The following is a 15043-nucleotide window of genomic DNA, read 5'->3' on the forward strand; positions in this document are numbered from 1 at the left end:
AACTGACGCTGGTAGGTCACATGATAATGACAGCATGGCGAATGTAGTATGTCTGGATTATATTCATACTACACACATTTATTTTACATAGAATATACTTTATATAGAATTTTTAACAGTTGTGAAGTAATTACTTATTTAAACTAAGTACCTAATCAAGAGAGTATGCGATGTGAGACACAGCCATCAAGTGTTGTACCACTGAGTAGTTGTCAAACATTAGTTGATCATGTTCATTTATGTGATGAACAACACCTGTGGTTACTCTGATGGGACACCTGTGTGAGCTTGAGGAGAACTGACATCATACCTCCACTAAAACTCATTAAAACTTTAGACATACAAACAAGTTGCACTCATTTTACTTATAAATTGGAGATAGTGCAATGAACAATATAAGTCACAGCTTGAAAAAAATATGCCTTTTTAATGCAATTTGATCATAAGAAAATACATTTGAGTTTTTATAAGATTTCATTGGTGAATTAAATATATATATATATTTTTTTCTAGTTCAGTGGCATTGTAAGTGCAGCTTATGTGTCCAAATGTGTTTTGCAGTCCCTGTGCGCTGTCACAGATTCACCTCTGTGTGTGAAATACCATCTCAAAATAATTTCAGGTAAGTTTGCCATTTGACTAAAACATATTGAGTACATATTGTACATATTTGTACTAATCATATTGAGCACCCTAAAGGTGCAGTGTGTAATATTTATGAGGATCTATTGACAGAAATGCAATATAATATATAAAACTATGTTTTCAGAGGTGTATTAAGACCTTACTTAATGTACCTTTTATGTTTTTATTACCTTAGACTGAGCCATTTCTATCACCCTTACAGTGAAGTTGCCATTTTGCGCTGCCATGTTTCTACAGTATCCCTAAATGGACAAACTGCTCTACAGAGCATTAGCTACTCTTTGCCGTCTCAAACAAAGACATCTTTTTCCTGTGTTGACCATCGTAGCTTCTCTATGTGCTCCGAAAGGGAGGGTTGAACGGTGGGCGGTTGCAACCTCACCACTAGATGCCGCTAAAATTTACACAGTGCACCTTTAAAGGGTTAGTTCAGCCAAGAATGATATTTCTTTCATTAATGACTCACCCCAATGTCGTTCCACACCCGTATCCATTCATCCTTTGAACACAGTTTAAGATATTTTAGATTTAGTCCGAGGCCTGTCTGTCTTTTGAATGTAAGTGTATACCCCCTTGCTGTCCACGTCCAGAAGGTAATGAAAACATCATCAAAGTAGTCCATATGTGACATCAGTTGGTTAGTTAGACTCTTTTGAAGTGTCGACAATACTTAAAAATAACAAAAAATACGACTTTATTCAGCATTTTGGTTTCTCTCCTGCATTTGTTTTCAAACCTCAAATAAAGAATCAAACGGTCGCGAATCAGCGGATTGATTTGTGATTCATATCGCCAATGTCACGTGATTTCAGCAGTTTGACACGCGATCCGAATCCTGAATCATGACCGTTTGATTCTTTATCTGAGGAACACGGAAGAGAAGACAATGCTGAATAAAGTCATTTTTTTTGTTATTTTTGGGCCAAAATGTATTGTTGACGCTTTAAAAGAGTCTAACTAACCAACTGATGTCACATATGGACTACTTTGATGATGGCAAGGCAAGGCAAGTTTATTTGTATAGCACATTTCATACCCAATGGCAATTCAAAGTGCTTTACATAGAAATTAATTAAAACAGTGGTAACAAATGCATGAGAAAAAAAGAGTACCATATGGACGAATAAAAATTTAAAACAAGCATAGTTAAAAACAGTTGTACAGACAATAATAAGAATAAAAATAAAAAATAAAAAAAAGGTCAGATCCCTGATATACAGTCTTGTTCAAAATAATAGCAGTACAATGTGACTAACCAGAATAATCAAGGTTTTTAGTATATTTTTTATTGCTACGTGGCAAACAAGTTACCAGTAGGTTCAGTAGATTCTCAGAAAACAAACAAGACCCAGCATTCATGATATGCACGCTCTTAAGGCTGTGCAATTGGGCAATTAGTTGAAAGGGGTGTGTTCAAAAAAATAGCAGTGTCTACCTTTGACTGTACAAACTCAAAACTATTTTGTACAAACATTTTTTTTTCCTGGGATTTAGCAATCCTGTGAATCACTAAACTAATATTTAGTTGTATGACCACAGTTTTTTAAAACTGCTTGACATCTGTGTGGCATGGAGTCAACCAACTTGTGGCACCTCTCAGCTGTTATTCCACTCCATGATTCTTTAACAACATTCCACAATTCATTCACATTTCTTGGTTTTGCTTCAGAAACAGCATTTTTGATATCACCCCACAAGTTCTCAATTGGATTAAGGTCTGGAGATTGGGCTGGCCACTCCATAACATTAATTTTGTTGGTTTGGAACCAAGACTTTGCCCGTTTACTAGTGTGTTTTGGGTCATTGTCTTGTTGAAACAACCGTTTCAAGGGCATGTCCTCTTCAGCATAGGGCAACATGACCTCTTCAAGTATTTTAACATATGCAAACTGATCCATGATCCCTGGTATGCGATAAATAGGCCCAACACCATAGTAGGAGAAACATGCCCATATCATGATGCTTGCACCTCCATGCTTCACTGTCTTCACTGTGTACTGTGGCTTGAATTCAGAGTTTGGGGGTCGTCTCACAAACTGCCTGTGGCCCTTGGACCCAAAAAGAACAATTTTACTCTCATCAGTCCACAAAATGTTCCTCCATTTCTCTTTAGGCCAGTTGATGTGTTCTTTGGCAAATTGTAACCTCTTCTGCACATGCCTTTTTTTTAACAGAGGGACTTTGCGGGGGATTCTTGAAAATAGCTTCACACAGACGTCTTCTAACTGTCACAGTACTTACAGGTAACTCCAGACTGTCTTTGATCATCCTGGAGGTGATCATTGGCTGAGCCTTTGCCATTCTGGTTATTCTTCTATCCATTTTGATGGTTGTCTTCCGTTTTCTTCCACGTCTCTCTGGTTTTGCTCTCCATTTTAAGGCATTGGAGATCATTTTAGCTGAACAGCCTATCATTTTTTGCACCTCTTTATAGGTTTTCCCCTCTCTAATCAACTTTTTAATCAAAGTACGCTGTTCTTCTGAACAATGTCTTGAACGACCCATTTTCCTCAGCTTTCAAATGCATGTTCAACAAGTGTTGGCTTCATCCTTAAATAGGGGCCACCTGATTCACACCTGTTTCTTCACAAAATTGATGACCTCAGTGATTGAATGCCACACTGCTATTTTTTTGAACACACCCCTTTCAACTAATTCAACTTATTGCCCAATTGCACAGCCTTAAGAGCGTGCATATCATGAATGCTGGGTCTCATTTGTTTTCTGAGAATCTACTGAACCTACTGGTAACTTGTTTGCCACGTAGCAATAAAAAAATATACGAAAAACCTTGATTATTCTGGTTAGTCACATTGTACTGCTATTATTTTGAACAAGACTGTAAAAATAAACATTCTTCAGTTTACAGCCTACATACATGTACCATCTTTATTAGAGCACCTCTCATTCATTTCTTTCTCAAACACGTTCATAACATCCATTTTAATCCCTATTCCCTGATTTTTACTCAGTAACCTTCTTGATGTTTTCATTACCTTCTGGACGTGGACAGTAAAGTGGGCATACACTTACATTCAAAGGACAGAAAGGCCTCGGACTAAATCTAAAATATCTTAAACTGAGGGGATGAACGGAGGTCTTATTGGTGTGGAACGACATTGGGGTGAGTGAACTAACCCTTTAAGCTTGCAGTCGAACATTTTATTAATACTTTTTTTTGCCAACCATACAGTTTGATCATTGAAACATGGCCATTACCTGCTTTGCTTCTTGTCTGTGGTTCTCTGAGAAGGGAATCCCATCATGCCACACACCACACGGGAGTTCTTGGTGGTCCAGCCAGTGTTGCAGATGTGACCCCATCCTTCCTTAAACTTTATCTCTATCACTCCCTCTGTCACAGGCATACGGCCGGCATGGGCACCTGAGAGTGGACGCAGACGAATCTTCTCCATACGGTTTTCATCCACCTGCATCTAAAACAAAAGCAGCTCTACATCAGGACAGGTAAATGTAATAAATACTGGTTTCAAGAGCAGTTTTGTAATGTGATTTTTCTAATATGTGCATGTCTGTGGTGAAGAAGATGAGATGTTTCTCTGATAGATGTGTGCGTGTGTATGCCTTATATTTGATTAACTAGTCAGCTACATGCTCCAAATTAAATTTAATGCAGAGTTTTTAGTAACCAGCCCGTCTGTTTGACTCATGCTGGTCACGAGTCATCTCACATGAGGGTTTTGGATCACTGTAGTAAAGCCAAACCACACCGTCATTGTGCACTGGCTAGAAAAACTTACACAAGCACTTCCAAATGTCTGGCCAGCACCGTCCACAACGTCTGCTGAGCACCTTGCCATGGGACAATTAAATGAAATTTTAATTTGGAATTTGGGTCTCAATCTCAACCTAAGGCTAGTTACTAGCAAACCACATCTGTGCCAGTCGCCGTTTTCGTTCAATAAATTGTGGGAGTTTACAACTCCATCAGGTGACAGAACGGGGAAGATAACCTTGGGAGAAACAAGGCTCAGTTGGAGGGTCCATTCTCCTCTGGCCAGCTAATGAACATGGTGCGATTCAGTAGCCGGGGTTACTATATATATATATATATATATATATATATATATATATATATATATATATATATATATATATATTAATATATATATATATATATATGTGTGTATATGTATGTGTATATATATATATATATATATATATATATATATATATATATATATATATATATATATCATATGTATATGTGTGTGTTAGTAAATTTATACGATTTTTATATATTTATATAATTATGATTTTCAACTTGGATGATGAAATGTGTGGCCTAAAAAATACACTGAAGGAGAAAAGCCATATCTAGAGACAAGAATAACATAGAGACCTGTGGGTGGGCTCTTTTGTCCAGTAAACAACCACTTAGTAACCATCCAGAAAACCCTAGCAACCACATGGCATGCCCTCAGAAGACTTTGAGGCAGTGAGTTTAGCATGCAGAAGCACCGACTGCACTTTTTATCAATTTAAATGTCAAACATGAAAATAAATTGCATAAGCTTGAAAAAACATAATCAGAAAGAATACAAATGGAGCACATTTTATAGACATCATAAAAACTTTCAGACTGTTGAAAATTAGCTAGAAATTGAATGGCATGTGAAGTCTGGTGCTGAGATATTTATTTTGTTTATTCATGTGTGTGTTTGGGTTTCAGGTTTTGGCCAAAATTTCAGTCCCCATTATGAAAAAAGTTCATAAATCATAAAGTGATCATGAAGTGATTTTTCTTTATGTAAACAAAAAATGTTTTAAGGGTTAGGTTTAGGGATAAGGTTCGGGGATACAATGTAAAGTTTGTACAGTATAAAATAATTTTTTTATTGGGAGTCCTCAGGAAACTCAACTCAGCTGAGTTATGCCATAAGTCTGAACTATATTAGATAAATGCCATTTCAACACAAATCACATTCAGTTTCAAACAAACATGCATTTCTACGAAACAAATAGCAAGCACACTATAATTACTTTGGGAAGTTCTTTGTTCAATCTGTGTTTTGGAAAACATTTGTAGATTTGGATGTGAAATCAGTCATTTGCAACATTCCAGTAAACGCAGACACATCTGAGTGTGTGTAGTGAAGCGCAAACAGCAGAGGTTGCCAGAGGTTCGTCTAACACCCACCCGGTGTTCTCTGTGTTCCTTCTGCCTTCCGGACAAGAACACAGAGAAACTTGGCACGTACTGAGCAACGTCATTTCTGCACGTCCTCAACTCTTCCTTCTCTTTTCTTCTCTCTTGCTTTGCAGTCACTAATTCTCCGAGCTCTTGTATCTTTTACATCTGTCTCTATTTCTCTGGTGCCGTTCCAGCACACAAGCATTTCATCAGAGACTAATTTACAACTGAGCAAATACTTTGAGTCTGAGCAGAGTGACTCTGGCTGGGGATGAGGGAGAGAGAAAACATGGGGGAAAAGGGACTGTCAAATGGAGAGAAGATGAAAAACGAAGAAGGAAAAAGTGAAGAGATAAAAGCTGTCTGCAAACATGACAGAAAGCTGCTAGGGCGTTCTGGGTGGTGCAATGTGTGTGCTTATTACTCCAGGTCACCAGAACTCATATCAGTTTGCTTTGAAAAGTAACTGCCACACAATTTTAGCTATCATTCCTATGTGACTTTATGAAAAATGATCACAGTTTCTAATCAAGAAGAGGCCAATATGCTGAATCTTTAATATGAGCGTTGCTCCTGCACCCACAGTGAGCATTTTCACATTTATCCTCTTCTATATCTCTACAAAAAAATGATTTATGTACTCAGGATTTTTGTCTTGTTTTCTAGTACACATATCTAAACATTCTTAAATCAAGACATATTTATTGGAGATATTATGTATTCTTTTCTGAAAAATAAATCAAAATGAAGTATGTTTATGTCAGACTGTAGGATAAGAAAAATAAATGACAAAAATCATGACAAAAATACCAAGCAAATCTTTTTTCACATTTTAGGTAAAAGGGCAACAATTGTTTTGAAAGAAACCACAGGCAAAACAACATCAACAACAAAAAAAACTGTAAAAACATGTGCTTTTAATTCTATGTGACTTGTATGCAATCTGAGAGGGCTTTGTTATTTGACATGCACTTCTAAACAAGCAGCATCACCGCAATTCAACCACAGTAGATTCAGCTAAATCAGCTTTCACTGCTACGTTAATGGTTTATAGGTAAAATAGTGTATTCCAGGGATGACGTATTTTGTTGGCCAAAATCAAGAAACAAGCACTTTCAGACCCATCGTATCAAAGTCAATTAGTTATGTACAAATGCCTGAAATAAGGTAAATATCTCAATAGATTTTCATTTCATGTTTTATTCTATTACATAATGCATCAGAATACCCCCTGTAATTTTAATCTTGTATTTGTCTTGAAAAAGGCGGTTGCTAATAAGTCTCTAAATGTGACTACAGCGGTTGTCGGGGACTTTAAATAGATAATTCACCGAAAAATGAAAATGCTGTCATTTACTCACCCTCTTGTCGTTGCAAACCAAATAAGATTTTCGTTCATCTCCAGAACAAAAATTAAGAATTTTTGAGGAAATCTGAGAGCTCTCTGTCCGTCTGTTTATAGACAGCTATGCAACTACCACTTTGATGCTTCTCAATTCATATGGATTAGAAAAAAAGATCTTCATTTGTGTCCTGAAGATAAACAAAAGTCTTACTCATCAAAGTCATCAGCCAAACAGGTAAATCCATCTGCCGGAAGCTAGTTATTTTAGTCTATAAAGTTTAACATAGTGATATTTTTCTTATAAAAACCCATCGCTTTGCTTCAGAAGGCTTGTATTAACCCCCTGGAGTAGTATGGATTACTTTTATAAAATGAATAGGTGCACTTTTTTAGACTTCACTCCCATTATAAAGCTTGAAAGAGCAATGACATTCTTTGATATAACTCCAATCGTGTTCGTCTGAAAGACGATAGTCAAATACACCTAGAATGGCTTGAGGGTAAGTAAATCATGGGATGATTTTCATTTTTGGGTGATGTTTAAGTCATGTGAACGTGGTGAAGTGTTCTAATGCGTCATCAATGCAGGCAGCACTCTATGTAATGCATATATATATATATATCTGTTAGCCAGCTTTAGTGGCAGGGCATTTGATAAAAATTATCTTTTACCTCAATGATGTTGGAGTCTGCAAAGCCCGGAAGTCTCTCGTCTTTACAGACCACCCCTGCGTCCTCCTGATGCGTGCAGTCGCTGTTCCCCCAGCCACGGGACGCACATTTCTCTATGCTGTTTTCCGTTCCTCCACACATGACATTATCCAACCAGATTTTGCCTGAAGGGACAGGGATGTTTACCAGCCAAGTCAGCTTACAACAGGCGTTTCAGAAACTAAAAAAATAACTAAACAGCATGAACTTGATAAACTACAATAAAAGTGGCTTTTTGCTTTGTCCATTTTTTTTTAACTCACCATTGCCTGGTCCATACTTGGCACTGTGCGACCAGCTCAGTGCCTCCACGAAACCTAGATGGCGACACAGAACATGAGCGTTGGCCAAGGTGAAGTCGTCATCGCAGATCGTTCCCCACTCTCCACTGTAAAACACTTCCACTCTCCCTTCGTTGTGTTTGCGAGGGTATCCGGCCAGACGAAACTTCATTTTTCCATCCTGAGATGGTGAGGTGGTCTGGCCGAGACAGGAGGGCAGCCAGATGGTCCATAGCACCATGGCAATTACCGCATCCCACAATCCACCTCTCAGCATGGCTTGAATGTGTGAGATATAAAGAAAAACCAAAAGAGAGAGTGATTATTTATATATATATATATATATATACACACACACATTACATATACAAATAGATCAGATGATATATTTATCACTGTCAAAATATCAGAATAAGAAGTGTCCAAATATCACTAATGTTTAAAGTTAGTTTTTTTTTTTTGTAATTGAATTAGTAATTGGATTAAATACTGAAATACTGAACAGAAAAATTCTATATAAAACAATTTAACATTAAAAATGTAATGTGCATGTGATAGCATTTTCTTAATGTAGCCTAACCTTCTATCTTTTAATACTTGAATATTTTATGCAATTTTATATCATTTATTTGAAAGAATTAAAAGAGCATGTTTCATGTCTATCTCATCAATGTTTATATGAGATTTAGAAAGTATAGTAATTAGTAGCAATACTTTTTAAAGGGAGTAATTATACAGTAATCTAATCATATTGTTGAAGATATTGTAGCTAAACGTAATTGACTGGGTTCTGCCTGTTAGGTCATTTTGTTGGGTTACTTTGGGGGGTTTTGTGTAAACCACTGCTCTGTTACATTTCACTGACATTGCACCTCCTCAGAATCCCAGTCTGCTGGGTCATAAGACTCACTGCTGGTTTTAAATTTAAAACTGGATTGGTTTGTCAAATGTCATTTTGTTTTCTCTCCTGTCCTTAGTTGGTATTTTTTGAATGACTTTAAGGTTTGTATTAACTTGTATATTAAAGGTGCACTTTGCAACTTTCCGTCCACTGGAGGGTGCCTATTCTAAACAAAGGCGTAGTTTGATGACGCCAAGATTGACGCCAAGTGATCGCAGTATCTTGGGACATGTGGTCTTCACCTCACAGCTGGTGGAAAATAGGACATGGGCAGAAATCACGTTCATGCAAGCGGTTATTAGCGTTACTGTAGTGTAAAGCAGAGCAGGACAGAGTGTTGTGGAGCTGAGCACGGCCGCTGGAGCGATTGCTATACAAACACACGGCTCACGAGCACCGGGACTTTTATTATGACGGGACAGGACACCGGGTCGCCGGGCAGCTGCACTTCCGCTTTTTCCGGTAATGATTATAAGGTAAAGCAGCTCTGTTTATCATATTAGATACATTTAAGTGTGTTTAAAAAGATGTTATGACGTTACTCTGCGTTCGCTCGGCGCTGCTGTGACATGTTCACACTGCTAAGAGAAAAGCACTTTTGCAGAATAAAACCGTGGGTAACGCAGATATGACACGATTGACAGGCGACTCGCTCAAATGCTATGCTGAAACGTCCCGATCCTTAGTTAAAATAGCAATTTTCTCACAATTTATAAATAGTTGGAAACATTTGGGATATTGTAAGAACTCAACTGAACAAAATATATAACACTGGCCTAGTGGTTTTGGGATATTTTACTGCAAAAATACTACATAGTGCACCTTTAAAATAATTAGGCCTGCTACTGTACAGACAAAAATCATCTGTAGTTTCAACCTTTTTTAAGTAAGTTAACCATTGTTTGCTCCGCTAACATTATTTCACATTTCCTAGGTTAGCTTGGACTGCAGAGCGAGCAAGAAGTGATGCAGCGATACTGAAGTATGATCTCCCAGGGGAGATTTGTTTGTCAAAATGAGCTGACATTGGGTTAAACTGTGCAACCCAACTTGCTGGGTTAACGTGCATAACCCAGCTTTTTGGGTTACTTATACCCAGCATATGTGTTCTACCCAGCGCATGGTCGCCAATTTGTTTGTTGTGCCGCACACAGACATAGTGTTGTATATTTAAAGTAAGGTGACTTACCAAAAACTGCATGCTTATGAAATAAAAATGTGCGATAGTAAACTGTGCATGTGCACAGGAATGACAGTATGCATTTAAAGAGAATACTGTAGATCAGCTATTTCCAAATTTGGTTGGATTTACACAAATTGCATCTGACCACAATTTGGATACACATGCAGCTTAAATATTCCTCCAACTTTGAATTTCAGCTTAACTTTAATCATACAGTTACAGAGACGGGTTTAAGATCACAACACTTATTCATTAATAGTCATTCATCTTAGTGTTATAATGTTTTTCCATTATAAAGAAACTTTTGTGCAATGCAAATTAAAGCTTATTCATGGATAACATTTTCACATTTGTTTTATATGTGTCTACCAAAGAAATAAACAAATACATTTAAATAATCTTAGTGTCCATGCCCCACTTACCTGAATCCAGGAGACAGAAACTTGCACAGGTTTTCTGATAAGCCAAGTGGTTGTGGGCTCAGATCAGATCTTATCACGGTTTGATCAGTCACTGGAAGTTTGGAGCATCAGGGGAAATCAAGGGACGCTGTTGCTGTCAGCAGATAAAGAGAGAGATAGACGGAGGGAGAGCTGGAACTACCGTGTGTCTGCCGGTTTATTAAGAGGAGGCAGGTCTTATGTAGAGGTCTCTCTCAGAGTCAGTGAATGGAAATGTCCCGTCATCCCGTCACGTCCACTCCATTTCTCTCTTTTTTTTCCTTGCATAATCTGGAAAAGGATCTTTGAGGATGCATGTGTCCAGGGAGGAGGGAAGATGATCACGCATTTTCTCTACTCTCTTCTTGTGATGATACTATTTCTCGTGCTTTTTAGATATACTTATTCTTGTATTATAAACGTAGACCTGAAAATTAGACCTTACCTGTAGTTAAAAATTCTCACCTCCAACTCAAGTCAGCTGACAACTAAGAAACAGCGCCCTCTTGTGTAGGCCTTCTACATGTACATTGTAGAAGTGCCCTAAACTAACTGTTGTAGCCTACCATATCACCGATTTAATGTTCTAAATAAAATGATTTCAACTCAAGACATTAGCCTACTTTATGTGCATTATATGTGCAATGTACAATAAAGACGGTCATAATCCTAATTTCCGTTTGTGCATATTAGCTCATTTTAAATAGCCTTAGGTTGCAAGTTTCTATTTCAAAATAGTTTTATTGATTAATCCGCAGGCGTTATTACTCGTTACTTGTAAAATTTTATTTTACAGTGTGAAGAGAATCATGACAATTCATTAATGAGTAAATATCCTGAGTCGGTTCTTTACAAGTTTGCGAATCAATAAATCACTCGGTAGCGATGCTATCGACGCTCATTCACCCGAATCGTTTGACGCGGTGTTTAAAAAAAAAAAAAGTTTGACGCGGTGTTTCGGTAAATTAGTAGCAAGAACACTGAAAACAAAGAAAGCGACGAATTTAGTCTACAACTGATACTAAACAAGCAAATATCGTGTCTAACGTTACTGTCAGCAACGAAGAAGCTCGAAGAACTGCTGTGAAGAAGCCTGTGAAGTGTAGGCCTACGACTCTAGGTAACTTAGCCTAAACTGTTTTAAACAAAACAACAACAACAAAAAAGTATGGCAACTGGCAATATGATGTTTATGGATATGTTTTCTAGGAAATCTGTATTAGATATGCAGTTCATAGGGGACATGCTAGCAGTTACAACAAAGCTAACATTTTACATAGATAACTTTTAATCATATACCCTTTTTATCTCACAATTCTTGACTCTATTTATTTATTATTTCCCAGTTTGGACTTCATAACTCGCAATTGTGAGTTATCACAATTCTGAAAAAAGACTGTATAAAAAGCCTATCACAATTCTGTTTATCCTTCTAAGAATTGTGAGATATACACTTAAAATGAACTTTTTAGTCTTTTATTCTGTGGCTCCCAAAGAATGCTGCAGAACATTTTCATTTTCTGCTACCCACACACACAAAAACATCATTGCTGTTTGCAAACACACAAAAAATTTGTCCCTCCATTTACAGTCTACTCAACTACCACTTTGACACTTTAAGTTCATAAACAGATCGTAAAACTAGTCCATATGAATTGAAAGGATTAGTACATTTTCTGAAGAGACGCGATTGTTTTATATGATGAAACGGTTGGATTTAGGCTTTTAATCACATATAAACATTGATCTGCGAACATAAACAGAAGCCCAACCAAATCTGCATGGCGTGTGAGAACAAATCTATTTCTGAAGCTCAGACATGCTCCAAAATACAAGAAGGAAATGGATGGACTGCATTTATATAGCGCTTTTATCCAAAGCGCTTTACATTTTGCCTCACATTCACCCATTCATACACCGACGGCGATGTCAGCCATGTAAGGCGCCATCCAGCTCGTCGGGAGCAGCTGGGGTTAGGTGTCTTGCTCATGGACACTTCGACACTTGGTCAGGTGGAACCGGGGATTGAACCACCAACCTTCTGGTTTGTAGACAACCTACATGAACCACTGAGCCACTGCCGCCCTCAAGAAGGAACCTCATTGGTTCTTGAGGAAGTCAAACCGTGCTGCATAACAGAAGAATGAACCTCATAGGTTCTTGAGGAAGTCAAAACATGCTGCATAACAGAAGAATGAACCTCATAGGTTCTTGAGGAAGTCAAACCGTGCTGCATAACAGAAGAATGAACCCTCACTGGTTCTTTAGGAAGTCAAGATGTGCTGCGTAACACAAGAATGAACCTCATTGGTTCTTGAGGAAGCTCAAATGTGCTGCATAACAGAAAGGGACAGAAAGCTCTAATTTTCATCAAAAATATCTGAAAATTACCTAAAGTCTTATGGGTTTGGAACAACATATGTGTAACAGAATTGATCCTCTTTAAGGTATATAAGGTAAGCTCACACTGAAGTACCTGCCCTTTTTCAAGTGTCCTCCTGTGCCACCTCAAACCTTTTAAAACAGCTTGACAAGTCATGCTGACGACAGCTTTCCTTTTCATTTATCTCACTGTGAAGTGTTGACTACCGGTCTACAGATACCATAGTGTAGCACCAGAGGAAGTCGTCTCACCCCAACCTGTAATAGAACTGCAAACGGGTGGGTGGTGGTGGGGTGCCAGCGGCATGCAGTGGCCTTTCTGATCGGCTTGTCTTCATTCCCCTCACACCACCGAGGGAAAAGCAAGGCTGTGGCAAAGTGCTGTCATTTGCTGCTGTCAGTCACTGTTCAGCTTTCTATACACACCTCTCCGGGCCCAGAGATTTCTCTTGCTCTTGAGTGTTGTTTTATTGAAAGTGATTGTAACAATTTGTTTGAGGTGCTTCAAAAAAAAAAAAAAATCTTGTGCTGAATAATTGTGTTATGGAGCAGAGCCGCAAGGACAAATGGTAAACGGCTCGAGACGGAACTCGATTTTTTACATATTCTGAAAAGATTTTTACCCATACAAAGCTTTTCAACACAATGCTTGTTGGTGCGGATTGCCTGGTTGCTTAGTGTGTTCTGGGTGGTTACTAGTCAAGTCAAGTCACTTTTATTTATATAGCACTTTACAATACAAAATGTTGCAACGTACATTTACAGTGATTACAGGAAAGCTATTCAATGATGCAAACACTTTATTTAGGCTATAAAGCAGCTCTAAAAGGAAATGGTCATTGTTCAGCTGAAGTCAGTTTAGTGTTGATTTAGTTTGATTATAAAGATCATTAATTATTAATTTAGCCCATTTCATTCCTTAAGCAGAAAGCATTGATGTCATCATCATCCAGTCCAGTTCTCATACAATAGTGTCAGTGCAGTCAGATCAATGATATTGTTAAATATGAAGGGTGTTGCATACTGGACTAAGTGAAAAGCTATATTTGCTTATTTTTGTTATTTTTACTGGTTTTATCATTCAGCAGGAGTTTCATTTTAGTATTATTATACGGTACAACAGGGATACTGATTCCAAAAAGGCTCTTTTGATTTGATTTTCCTCTAAACCATAAGATGGCACAAACTTGCCTTCAGCACTTTCCAAAACATCTGCTTTTCACAATGCACATGGAAATGTGTCTGATCTTTGATGCAGTTGTGGGCAGCGGCACAAATTGTATCTAATATATTTAATGTTTTTAAAAATGTTCTATATTTAAGTAGCAAAGAATCACTAGAATTACTGACCATATTTTGAGCCAAAGGTCTTCTAATGATTTTCTGTTTTGTCAAGGAAATGAAAGCAACAGTTTTTAATAACAGAAGAATATGTAAAATACATTTCCATTTGCTGACATGGCATGGTTAGATTCAGATTGTAAGTGTCATATATTAAATTGGTTATCCACCTTAGAGATAATCACCATATTTATAATGAAAACATCATATTTAAAAATATGATGTTAATCATATATTATAATAAAAAAGCATTTATTGTTACTACTGTAAATCTATTAAATTATAATGGGATCTCCTTCAATGCTTTCAGAATCTTTACTTTTTAAAATTTGTTTCTGATTTTTTAAATATATTAACATTTTAAAGACAGCATATTTATTAAAACAAAAAAATATTGTATCTATCAAAAGTGATTGTTTTGAACAAGTATTATCTTAGATATTTTTAAAAAGCATTATTTTAAATTATAAAAGTATTTGCATCATACATTTATAAGATTTGTAAACAAAATAAACCACTTTTATGATTTCTTTTCACACAAAATCATTTTTTTTCTTAAGGTGTGCCTTTAGCCCTGTTGTACCCTATTATTGTATTATAAACTCCACAGTACAGGTTACTTTTTGTAACCATATCTAACTGACTTCATATGTTTTTGT

At 37.1% G+C, this 15043-nt stretch overlaps 1 protein-coding gene across 2 annotated transcripts in view; it reads right to left on the reverse strand.

Annotated features, from left to right (window-relative positions):
• The window catches only part of loxl3a (lysyl oxidase-like 3a), a 40710-nt gene extending 29671 nt beyond the window's left edge, over positions 1-11039 (reverse strand). Inside the window, exons 1-4 of one of the 2 annotated variants that reach the window (XM_067456989.1) lie at positions 10644-11039; positions 8120-8416; positions 7818-7981; positions 3865-4082 (exon numbers count right to left, since the gene is read on the reverse strand). In XM_067456989.1, the coding sequence (XP_067313090.1) occupies positions 3865-4082; positions 7818-7981; positions 8120-8414 (677 nt within the window). In that variant the 5' untranslated portion in view covers positions 8415-8416; positions 10644-11039. The remainder of the gene's footprint in view (positions 1-3864; positions 4083-7817; positions 7982-8119; positions 8417-10643) is intronic. The other variant, XM_067456988.1, reaches the window with a different exon arrangement.
• Between the last annotated feature and the right edge of the window lie 4004 nt (positions 11040-15043).

This window comes from Pseudorasbora parva, chromosome 11, assembly GCF_024679245.1.
Source record: "Pseudorasbora parva isolate DD20220531a chromosome 11, ASM2467924v1, whole genome shotgun sequence".
In the NCBI taxonomy this organism is placed as follows: domain Eukaryota; kingdom Metazoa; phylum Chordata; class Actinopteri; order Cypriniformes; family Gobionidae; genus Pseudorasbora; species Pseudorasbora parva.